Source organism: Sciurus vulgaris (genome assembly GCF_902686455.1).
Source record: "Sciurus vulgaris genome assembly, chromosome: 13".
NCBI lineage: Eukaryota > Metazoa > Chordata > Mammalia > Rodentia > Sciuridae > Sciurus > Sciurus vulgaris.
Window position 1 is genome coordinate 99,892,343 of NC_136474.1, and position 11,341 is coordinate 99,903,683.

Sequence of the window (11,341 nt, forward strand, 5' to 3'; positions counted from 1 at the left end):
GAGCCCCCAGGAGCTGCTGTCGACAAGTACCTTAGGGTAACTGAGCTGTGGAAACAGATTGAAGAGAAGTATTTCGTTTGCCTCAGCTGAAAGTGGCTTCCCCAAGATGTTCACTGATTACCAAGGGATAAGCAGCCATTCATCAGGGGAGCCCTTCCCAACTGCCTTATCCTTCAGAGGCAGACCCAGATCAAAGGCTTCTGCAGGACTGGTGGGTGGTATGAGAAGTGTCCAGATCATCAAAGACCAAGGAGGAGTCAGGAACTGGCCTGGAGCAGGACACAGGCTCTGGAAATCGGGCAGCATCCAGTCAGTGCAGCCACTGGAGCGTTCCTCATTTTTTAATTGCCGCGTTCATCCATCTTCTCAAGACTCCTCTGAAGACAACATTATGTGAATATAACAACCAGGTTTTGTGCTGTAGATTGAGAAGATAGGACCGTCAAATGCAGTCATGAGAAAAGTGGTCGTGAATGCAGGTCCCAGGGAGTCCTGGTGGTCATGAGCTTCTGGGACGTCCCTCTGCTGGTACCAGTTCCAGCCAGACATGCTCCTGTGTGGTCATGTCACTTCTGTGCACAGCAGCGTGATCCGCACGTGCACACACAGCACGGCTCTCATCCATGCTCTGTTCGCATGCAGTGTACGCCGCGTGTTGGTGTCTCTCATCCACTCGTGTGCACACATCAACATGCGTGTCGGTGTGACCCACACACGTTACTCGCAGCTTGGCTGTCATCCATTCATGTGCTCACGTGCACACATCAACATGCGTGTCGGTGTGACCCACACACGTTACTCGCAGCTTGGCTGTCATCCATTCATGTGCTCACGTGCACACATCAACATGCGTGTCGGTGTGACCCACACACGTTACTCGCAGCTTGGCTGTCATCCACTCATGTGTTCATGTGCACACATCAACATGCGTGTCGGTGTGACACACACATCGCAGTTTGGCTCTCAGCCACTTGTGCTCACGTGCACATATCAACACGCTACACACATCCTGACTCTTTGTACTCTATTTAATTCACTCAAAGTGGATTAATATTTTCTTAAAATTCTCGATTTCACTTTTTGCATTTTTGGTGGCTGAACAGTTGAACAAATCTTAAGTCTTAATGTTTGATTGGCAATACAACAGTGGTATTATTGGATGTACTGTTTTTGAGTTTGTGTTACTACCTTCATAGCTTATTTCATTTAATCAGCATGAGGTCCATACTGCTGTCATCTCTGTTCCACAGAAGAGGAAACTGAGGCGTGCAGGGACTCGGAAGAAAGGGTGTGCTAGGCAGGGCTGACTGCAGGCAGCCTGTGTCCTCAGCCCAGGTGTTCACATGTGCACCCTAGACAGTGGTCCTGTGGAGTCGGTGTGGCACGTGGATCATCTCTCAGAGCAACAGAAGGTGCTTCCTCTCCAGGAAGAGCAGCTGTCTGTAGCCCGGTACCCCAGGAATGGGCTGCCTCCACGTGTGCTCCTCCCAGAACGTGCAGGAGAGTTGTCTCTAGGCCGCATGGATTGTGAGTGGGCTTCCACATCCAGAACAGGAAGTCTGCACCCACCCTGTTGAGTCTGCTCGTCAGTCCCCAACCTGCTCCATCTGTTCAGTGCAGAAGCTCCGAGGAGGTGTGATTTGATGCACTGTCTGGAATAGGCGCCTTTCAACGTTTGCAGCTAATGAGAAATAGTGAATACCCCCTTTCAACCTTCAACCTGAATTGGTAATTATCTCACCTGAGTAATCTGAAAGTATTTCAGCAAATCTGATTATGAGGAAAATATTTATTATATCAGGAAATTATATCTTTATCATATCAAGAAATTAAACTTTCTTTTAAATTCTTCAAGTAAAATTTGCCACATATGTAATTATTGATGGTTCCCATTACTGAAGACCAAACATCAACTAGTGTCCAGTCAGAGAAATGCACTTAGGAAATATGTACTGAGGGAACTTGCTTAAAACACATCAGTGTTTCTTTCTGCTCTTGGAAGTCTTGCTTTTCATACTTCCACGTGTCTGAATCTGCTTCTTACATCCCGCACGGAGGTCTCAGCCTCGGTCAGCTGCCTCACAGGTGGGCACTCGTACCAAGGGATATGCTGGAATAGAGGTGTCCTTTCTCTTACGGCTAAACTGCAGCTAGAGCTAGAATCCACACCTGCTCTTTGTGGGCTTCTGTGGGATGCCAGCTGGAGCTCTGCTCAGCATGCATATTTTGTCTTGAGCATATTATTGCTAAATGTCCCAGAAGTCACCAGGAAGAGAGGTGGCTGGCTCCAGACTCTAGCATATGCACTCCCGCTGTGTCTTATGGTATCTATCCCTGGGCTCCCATGACTGTCGATCTTGCCATCCAGTCGTCAGGAGAGACCGTCTCCTGGGTGGGGAAGCCCCAAATCAAATGCACTACTTTGGTCTCTGCTCAGTTACCACTGAGCACAATAGGAGCTTGAGGAGGTCAGCAGGTTTCTGGGGTTTCTTCACCTGTGGAAGGTCCTGCCTGTCTTAAGTGAGATACTTCATTGCTGAGAACAGAAGCCAAAGCGCCAGATGATCTCAGCAATGGTGGCAAAGAAGGTTCCCATGGCGATCTCTGCTGGGCCTGTCCCAACTCCCGGCACTGCTGCAAGGCCTCCTGTGACACAGCTCTGGCACAGCAAGTCAGGGCGCTGGGTCCTTGACTGGCTTTCCTCCTCAGATGGGAGTATCTTGGGCTGGGGAGATAGCTCAGCTGGTAGAGTGCTCGCCTCGAAAGCACAAGGCCCTGAGTTCGATCCCCAGTACCAAAAAATAAATAAATAAATAATGGGAGTATCTCAAGGAGCAGAATAACCAGAGCCAGGACCCTTGTCTGCAATGCATCCCAGTAGCCTGTGTGCAGTTCAGAATGTGGAGCTTAGTGTGCAGGGAGCCACTGTTTGTCAGCAGAGGACTGACTTACATGGAGCTTTTCCATTTAAGGGACAATCAACTTTTACTTCAGTTGTGGACTGTTCTTATTGAGGAGACGTTATATCTTGTACATTTTTGTTTGAAGATACTAGAAAGTAGATACAAGAATATTTATTCCCAAGGAACAAAGAAGTAAAGGGAAGTTATTTCTACTACGAATAGAATCTTGACCCCTAGTTCATTCAAACGTTGGTATACAGAGGGCTCCTCCTGGCTCACTAGAACCCCGGGACGAAAGGCTCTGGCCAGGAATCATGCAACCCCATGGAGAGAGCAGGCCAGATGCTCCCCAGCCTCAGGCATGATCAGTAGAGTGCTCCCTGGGAGACCCTGGGGATGTAAGCACAGTGGGCCTGGGGGTCTGAGCACAGGAGAGTAAAGCATGCCATTTCGCTCTGTTGATAAAGCTACCCCCTTGTATTAAGGTTCTCTAGAGGAACAGAATCAACGGGAAGTAGGATTATAAAAGGGGATTTATTAGATTGGCTTACACGACCAGAAGCTGGATAGTCCACAGTGGCCTGCAGCTGGAGAGCTGGAAGAATCTGCAGCTGCAGCTGCAGTCTAAGAGGCCTCAGACATCAAAGCAACCATCAAGAACCCGTTCAAGAAGAACCGAGCTGCATCTGCATCTGCTTCCTTGTTCTTCAGCCTTCATTCCATCCTGTTGGGTGGTGCTGCCCACGCTTAGGAAGGGGCTCCACTTCAGGCCTATCCCACATTCCAGTCATTCCTAGACACGCCCTCACGGACACACCCAGAGGCCTCTTAATCATAGGCATCCATTAATCCAATCAAGCTGACAATTGAAATTAACCATTATACCCATTTATCCTAGGGGAGATCCTTGTCCTTCAAGACCTTCCTCATCTGGGTTCTGATCAGCATTTACCAAGGTAAGACAGGTCCTGGTTTTACTGGACCAAAGATTTCTGGTGGTCTTCTCTTAGCAGTATTGTCTTCACCTCCAGGTTAAATTCTAGCAGCTTAAAATCTCATCAGCAGTTAAATATCATCTTGTAAATTGATAATTCCAGAAAAGTGGATTAATATTTTTTAAATGATGCATGTCAGCTAAAAACTGACCTATGTTTAATCAAACGTTAATCCAGAAAGCTTTACCGAGCACTGCTCACATTATCCCTGCACAAAGGCTTTTTTTTTTTTTTTTTTAATTTTTCTTTAGTTGTCAAGGGACCTTTATTTTATTTATATGCAGTGCTGAGACTTGAACCCAGTGCTTCACACATGCTAGGCAAGCGCTTTACCACTGAGCCACAATCCCAGCCCACACAATGGCTTTCTTTCATGCGTGATGATGGCAAGGCCTCAAGAAAGCTGGGTTGTGCAGCCACATGCCTTAGCTCCTCTGTGGGTTCCTCAGGTAAAGGATGCTACGTGTGGTTAGCCCCAGAGCAGAGAGATTACACGCAACTGTCAGTGGAGGCAGCCTTCCTGCAGGTGTTCGGAAGCTGTGAGCCTCTGCCTGATACTGAGCTGGCCAGTGCCACAGTCCAGAATGTGAGCAGACTGTCCACCTGCGCGGGGTGTGAGCATCGGGCTCCCCAGCTGACCTGCCTGCTGTTCTGCAGGTGGTATTCTCATGTTCGGGGCCCTGGTGCTGTTCGAGGCTGAGTTTGTGCATGTGGTGGCCATCTCCTTCACGGCACTGGTCCTGACCGAGCTGCTCATGGTGGCGCTGACCATCAGGACGTGGCATTGGCTAATGGTCGTAGCCGAGTTCCTCAGTCTGGGCTGCTACGTGGCCTCCCTCGCCTTTCTAAATGAATATTTTGGTAAGTTTTTAAATCACTATTGGGGGCTTTAAACATTTGTTTTTGTTACCTCTTAAAACATTGCCTTAAATTGTAGATCACAATAAGACCCATATTAGAAATTTTCACAACACAAAACCTACTTCCCTGCAAAGAAAAAATTGCTTGAAGTCACCAGTAAAGTTAAGCTCTCCATCATCTTGGCTTCAAGATGTTGACTTGTCCTCCCTGGCCACCTCATCACACCAGCTGTCTCCTCCCCAGAGGCTAGGCCTCTTCCAGCCAGAGGTCGAGGATGATGGAGACAGCGTCAGCAGCCAGTCACCAGGCTCCCACCTCCAGACTCCAGTGGCCGGGAAGACCAAGCACGCTTAAGCTTAAGGTTTCTTAAATCAGGGCAGAGAGCAAAGAATCACTTAGCATCCAGTCTCACTCATTTCCCAGAGCTGGCCAAGTCCCCATCTCCTGGGGCCAAGGCCGAGGGTGAGACGTGGCCACCGCCTCCACAGTGTACCTGGGGGCATGACGCCACAGCTGCCTGCGAGAGGCAGGTCGATGCTCTTCCTGGTCCTCGCCCAGAAACTGCATCAGGGCCCTGATGAGCCCTGCGAGGCCGTGACGGTGACCCAGCATCCTCCTGGGGCAACGTCCCATGCAGGTCAGCAGTGTGCTTATTGTCCCCGCACTGCAGGTGGGGTGCTGACGGTGCCCGTGGCAACAGTGTGGCCCTGCAGGCGCCCAGAACTGAGCCTGAGTGAGTGCAGAGGCGCCGGGCAGACGGCCACTCCTCTGCCACTTCCTCACGCAGTGGTGGGCATGTGGGCAGGAAGAACGAAAGCTGCTCCTGCTTACAGTTTTTCAAGTTGCACGGGAAGCGTGCCAGTGGCACATGAGAAAGGCCTCTTTCCATCAGAAGAGCTTGGCTGTGCGGGGAGAGCGAGTGTTCGCTGCGCTTTCCTGCACGATCAAGAATTTGCACCCTCAGGCAGGCAGCAACCGGTTTGTTCTATGTCATTTTCATAACACGCTTTCTTCACTCGACAGTGCACAGAACTCAAGGCAAAGTGCTGAAATTGGGGAAACCGTTGCGTCTAGTCCATATCTGACAAAAACTGATATGCTGGGCGTACTGCCTCATGCCTGTAATCCCACCAACTCAGGAGGCTGAGGCAGGAGGTTCACAAGTTCAAGACCAGCCTCAGCAACTTAGCAAGATCCTGTCTCAGAAGAAAGTAACAAAGGACTGGGGATGTAGCTCAGTGACAGAAGGCCCTGTTGTTCAATCCCCATTACCACACACAAAGATTTAAAAAACATGCATAAATGGGACTTGCAGGGCCCAGTCACATGCTTGGGCAGGACCCTCTCAACCTGGCTCCTTCGAGCCAGCCCTGGAGAGCAGTAGCAACACCATGTCTAAGTGGTGTGAACAGCTGCACAGAGCCCCCATTGTGCCCAAGGGTGGCAAGCATTCAGGGGAACTGGTTCCGAGGTGGATCCCACTTAGAGGTTTTAGCTGTAGACCCAGTGGGGCGTATCTGGGTGCTTGCTGTTAAGTTACAGAAGTTAATCACACATTTCAGCTCTATTTTCAAGCTGCATGGCAGTAGGTGATGAAATGGCAGGGTTAAAGCCTGTCAGAAATGCATTTCATACTGACATTTTTCTTGCTTTTCAATGTGTTTCTGTAATCTGTAGCTAACCACCTGAAACACCCTGCTGTCTGCTTTAATCCGTCCTTCACATTCTTTACCCCTGTTTTCTCTTGGAACAGGTATAGGCAGAGTATCTTTTGGAGCTTTCTTAGGTAGGTGAAGTTATGATTTCTTTCAAGAGCATAGAAATTTAGCGCAACAATGTTGATGGAGATACTTAGCTGCTAACAGGTCTTCCTCTGATTTACTCTTCCCACTGACTCAGACATCACAGGAGCCCCGAGTGTGAGCTTGGGGGTGGGGGGGGGGGGGATTGCCTCTGGGTGCTTGGTGGCTGAGTGAGGGGAGGCACGGGAGCCACAGTGTGTCCCTCCCTAGAACCTTGCCCTTCCCGGTTTTAGTAGTGAATCTGAAAAACACTCTAGGTATCTCAGGATGGGGGTCACATTGCCTGTGACCTTTCCTTTTTGGCTTCAGCCCCTTGCATGGAGAGCAGCTGTTTTCCCCACATCCTTTTTTGTAAAAGTCCAACTCCTAGTAAGTAGATCTTTTCTCCTTTTTTTGGCAATTTAGAAGACTTCTGCTGTCTGTAGAACGGAACTACAGATGTCAGGTTCCCACGTTTCTTCTCCTCGGACTTCAAGGGGCCTTCTGTACCCATGCGGTCTCAGGGTGGTAAATAGGCTCGTCCGAGGTTGCCTGGGGCTGCCAGGCTGAGAAGCACTTGAGACAGGCACATCTGAGCGTTCATGTCCAGGGGACCTGCCATCTGCCCCCAGGCCCCATAGAGCTGGCTCTGCCTCGAGGAGCCTGGTCAGGGCAGCCAGACAGCAGAGGCCAGATAGCTCGCACCCTCCCCAGAGCAGCTTGGCAGTGTGCAAACCCTGCCGCAGCATGCCGAGTACAGCCCCTTCGTGGTTCCCAGCCCTGCTCCTTCTGTTGTACCAAACTGGTAAATCGGTGTGCATGGAGACCCCCAAGGCTGGGTCAGGCCTGCCAGGCAGGGGCACAGTGCTGAAGGGAGGCCCAGGGTGGCAGGGTAGGTCCACGGCTGTGCTCTGGGCTGGAGTCCTCGGGGCTCTCACACTCTGCCTCCTCCCCGCAGATGTTGCCTTCATCACGACCGTGCCCTTCCTGTGGAAAGTGTCGGCCATCACTGTGGTCAGCTGCCTTCCGCTCTACATCCTCAAGTACTTGAAGCGCAAGCTCTCTCCTCCCAGCTACTCCAAATTGAGCTCCTGAGGGGCCAGAACTGCCAGGGGGCCTCTCAGCTGGCTCCTGTGGGAGGTGGGAGGTAGGGTGCTGGGCCTGCCTTTCCTCTCGTGTCCACCGAGGCAGCATGAGCTTCCACTGGAAAGGAGTCTTGTTTCTTCACTGCTACTGTGAAGGACGTGCCCTTCTGAGAGCTGGCAGTGATTTCTGCAGCTTCCCAGCACTCGGATTCCTCCTCTGGTGGTGGAATGTAGAAAGCCACTCCTACCTGAGCAATAAAGTCTGCGCACTGGGATGCCTCGTCTGCACATGCAGCAGCGCTCTGTCACTGAGCGCTCTCCACTGGGCGATCACGTGGTCATGGGTTTTTGCCTAGAGTGTGCTTCTCTCAGAAAAGCCCAGGTGACAGATGGTGTGACATCTCTGAGCACAGTGCCCTTGCTGCTGTGAATGGAACCATTTCTCAAAGGCATTGCTGCTCAGCAGAGTGTTTAAATCCCCACATCCTCTCACATTTGTAAAGTCTCCCTCAGCTGCACCGAAGACTCACATCACCGCCATAGCTGTGTAGCAGGTGTTCCTGGGGCACTTGTGACACACAGCTGCTGGAATTAGAGCCCCCCGCCCCCCGGCCTCCAGGCACAAGGTGTCCAAGGTGTCCACCAGCAGCTCTTGGCAGTTTCTTTGGACCACCCTGCTGGTGTTAGGGTAGAAGAGCCCCCTGGTCACCAGGCTGCAGGAGGTGTCCGCCAGCAGCACCCACGAGTGCTGTGGGCCGCCCTGCTGGCGTTGGTTAAAGAGCCTGCAGGCCAGGGCTTCGTCATCTTGGCTGCCCTGAGCTCTGTGTGGCCTGTGCCCTTCTCAGGCCAAGCGCCTGGCCCCTTGAGTGGAAGGAGTCTTCTGCTTTTCTGAGGTGGGGTCTGCAGTCCTCTGCACCAGGGTCTTGTGTGCCACCCAGTTCTTCAGCTTGAGCGCCCATTGAATGTGACCCCACTATCCTTGGGGAACGCCCGCTGCTGAGGGGAGCACCGCGGGGTGGCCCCGACAAGCCCTGGGCTCTGTTAGCGCTGCTTTTCAGAGGAGAAGCTTGGCGCCACAGTGAGTGTACCGTACCCCTTCCCATGTGCCTCGCGTCTCCTTTGGGTCGCTCACCTGTGTCAGGCTCTGGATGCTCCGGTGGACCTGGGACCAGATGATGCTATTTCTCACCTTCCCCACAAGGTGTCGCTGCTCTGCCAGCTCCTCCAGCAGCGTCCGGTCTGGGGCTGCCAGGCTGGCAGTGTCTGCTGAGCTGCGGGAGGTGCAGGCAGCCACTGGCAGCGGATTGGCCTTTCTTCCACACAGTTTGAATTAGGGGCGTTGAACTCGCAAACGTGCCACAGCCTATGTGCTCAAGTGGCTTCACTCAGGGATCTGGGTGTAGAATACCAAGTTCAGATTAGGCACTTGCTTGCCTCTGCTTTTTTAGAAATAAACACCCACATGGGAGGTTGAGTAACACTTGTAATAAATTACAGACAACCTCAGAAAATCTAAATACTATGAGGTTTGGGAGTGCCATTTAAGCACAACTTTAAATAAAACATGAGGCTTTTGTGAGCCTTAGGTTAGGGATACAGAGTAAGGAGAAATGGCCAAACGTGAGTCTCCAGAAGTCAAAATGTGTGAAGTCCAAGTTGAAAACTGTCGGAAGCCAGCATGGCATTCCCCCCACCCCCGCCGGTGAAGTGAATAGAATAGCTGCAGGGTGCTGCTTCTGGGGCTAATTGAGGCCCTGCACAGGAGAGAAGCGCCCAGCAGATACCTGGCATGTGGTAAGCCAATCAGAGGGGATTTGTGACATTGGTTTTGATAGTAGGGCAAAATAATTGCCTAATAAGGGTCACTGGATCTCGTCCAGCTTGAGAGGGGAGTGGTGCCCTCAAGTGGGGGAGGACTGGTTTGTGGAACGACCTCAGTGTGTTCTGAGTTCTGGAGCCACATCTGTTGGGATTCTTCTGGCCCAGGTAGTCTACGTATGGACGCTGCCCAATCCCCTGAAGGCCTCAGGAGGACCACCTGGATGGTCCAGGGTCAACCTCAACCCTTCTCCATTGGAAGCTGATAAAAGAGGCTGCTCTGTCAGCACGAGTCCCACGTGTCCCTGTGTGTCGGGTGCATATAGGGACATGACAGACATGGCCCTGCCGGGGAAAGCTAACATGAAGATGAAAGCAGAAGGGACTGGCAGGAAAACCATCTAGAGGAGACTCCTCAGAGAGGTAGGGTTGATGCTGAGGCCAGAGAGGTAAGGAACCAGTTGTGCACAGCCAGGGAAGAAAGGCCTGTGTCCAGTGTAGATGGGCAGGGCAGGGACAGTGCAGACAGCAAGGTCAAGTGGGCAAGTGGGTTGCAGGTGAGGGGGCCAAGATGGAGGGTGGAGGAGTGGATAGGACAGATGGGTGGGTGGACTCTGCAGGCTGCTCTCCTTACCTCATCCTATTTTCCACTCATGACCGTCTTGCGTTTTCATCCAGTGTTTCTGAATCAAAGGATGACACCATGTTCCCAAAGCCTGTAATCCACTCCCATGGAGCCAGAACAAAGGGTCATATGCTCTTCCTGCACTGGTGAGGGCCCAGTAAAGAGGCTAGGGTAGAAAGGCCCCCTCACTGCTGCACCTCCAGGGCCGCAGGGCTGTCCTCATGGAGCAGCAGAGGAAGAAGTCCAGGTTCTCATCTGTTGCTGAGATAAGTGCAGTGGATGCTTCAGCTAAAAGATTATCAGGCTGGATGAAAAAACAAAACTAGCCACATGCTTTCTACTGAGAGAAACACCATAAATATGGGGCAAAAGCAAAAGGCTGAGGCAGGTAGAGCCACCGACAGGAAGCACTACAAAGCCAGTGTCCATGGTGACATTGTTCAGAAGGGACCTCAAGCCAAAGGCCTCCCTGAAGCCAGCATGCACACTGGACGGGGCTGGTGCGGGGAGTGCAAAGGTGAGGACAGCTGCAGCCGCAGAGCCAGTCTGCCCTGGGAGACCAGTTGCTGTCCTCCTATGTCTAGCGTCCTCCACGCCCTGCTTCAGAAACAGCAACTGCACAGAAAACCCGGACGAGGATGACGGCCACCTCGCTTATTCAAGGGCTGCGCCCACCAAGACAGTCACATGCTGGGTTGACAGGCCACCCAAAGAAACTGGGACTGCACAGCGCATTTCTGGAGGACTCATGGGTGAGGAAAACATCATGAGAGATTCTGACCAATTTTGACTTAGTGAAAATATGTCAAGAGATTTGAGAGAGAGTTTTTTAAGGGAAACTCATCTAAATGCTTGCATCAAAAAAAGAAAGGTCCTAAAATCAATGTGTAGACTTCTACTTAGGAAAGCTAGAAAAAGAATAGCAGTGAGCAAAGCAAGTAAGAGGTAGGAAAGTAAAAAAAAGTGAATGTCAACAGCACAGAGAACAGATGAGCAATAGGAGTGTATGAATCCAAGGCCGGCTCACTGAGAAGACTACAGAATCTGACATACAAAAACCTCTAGCTAGATGAATGAGGACAAAAAGTACTGATGAACCATGTTACGTTTCCTTTGATGAGAAAACCAACCTGAAGGAGGAAAGGACAGTATTAGTTGATGGTTTCACAGGTTCTGTCTGGTCAGTTGACTGGCTCTGGGCCAGTGGAGAGGCAGAACAGCATGGCGGGCAGCACTTGGTGGAGCAAAGCTGTTCTCGCCACGGCAGCTGGGA

The 11,341-nt window shown here is 51.4% G+C and overlaps 1 protein-coding gene across 7 annotated transcripts in view; it reads left to right on the forward strand.

The window, feature by feature from the left end:
- The window catches only part of ATP9B (ATPase phospholipid transporting 9B (putative)), a 251,906-nt gene extending 244,006 nt beyond the window's left edge, over window positions 1-7,900 (forward strand). For 6 of the 7 annotated variants that reach the window (XM_079109169.1, XM_079109170.1, XM_079109167.1 and 3 more), the window contains 4 exons: window positions 3,802-3,859; window positions 4,556-4,759; window positions 6,513-6,545; window positions 7,499-7,900. In XM_079109169.1, coding sequence (XP_078965295.1) covers window positions 3,802-3,859; window positions 4,556-4,759; window positions 6,513-6,545; window positions 7,499-7,635 — 432 coding nt within the window. In that variant the 3' untranslated portion in view covers window positions 7,636-7,900. The remainder of the gene's footprint in view (window positions 1-3,801; window positions 3,860-4,555; window positions 4,760-6,512; window positions 6,546-7,498) is intronic. The other variant, XM_079109168.1, reaches the window with a different exon arrangement.
- Window positions 7,901-11,341: the final 3,441 nt, after the last annotated feature.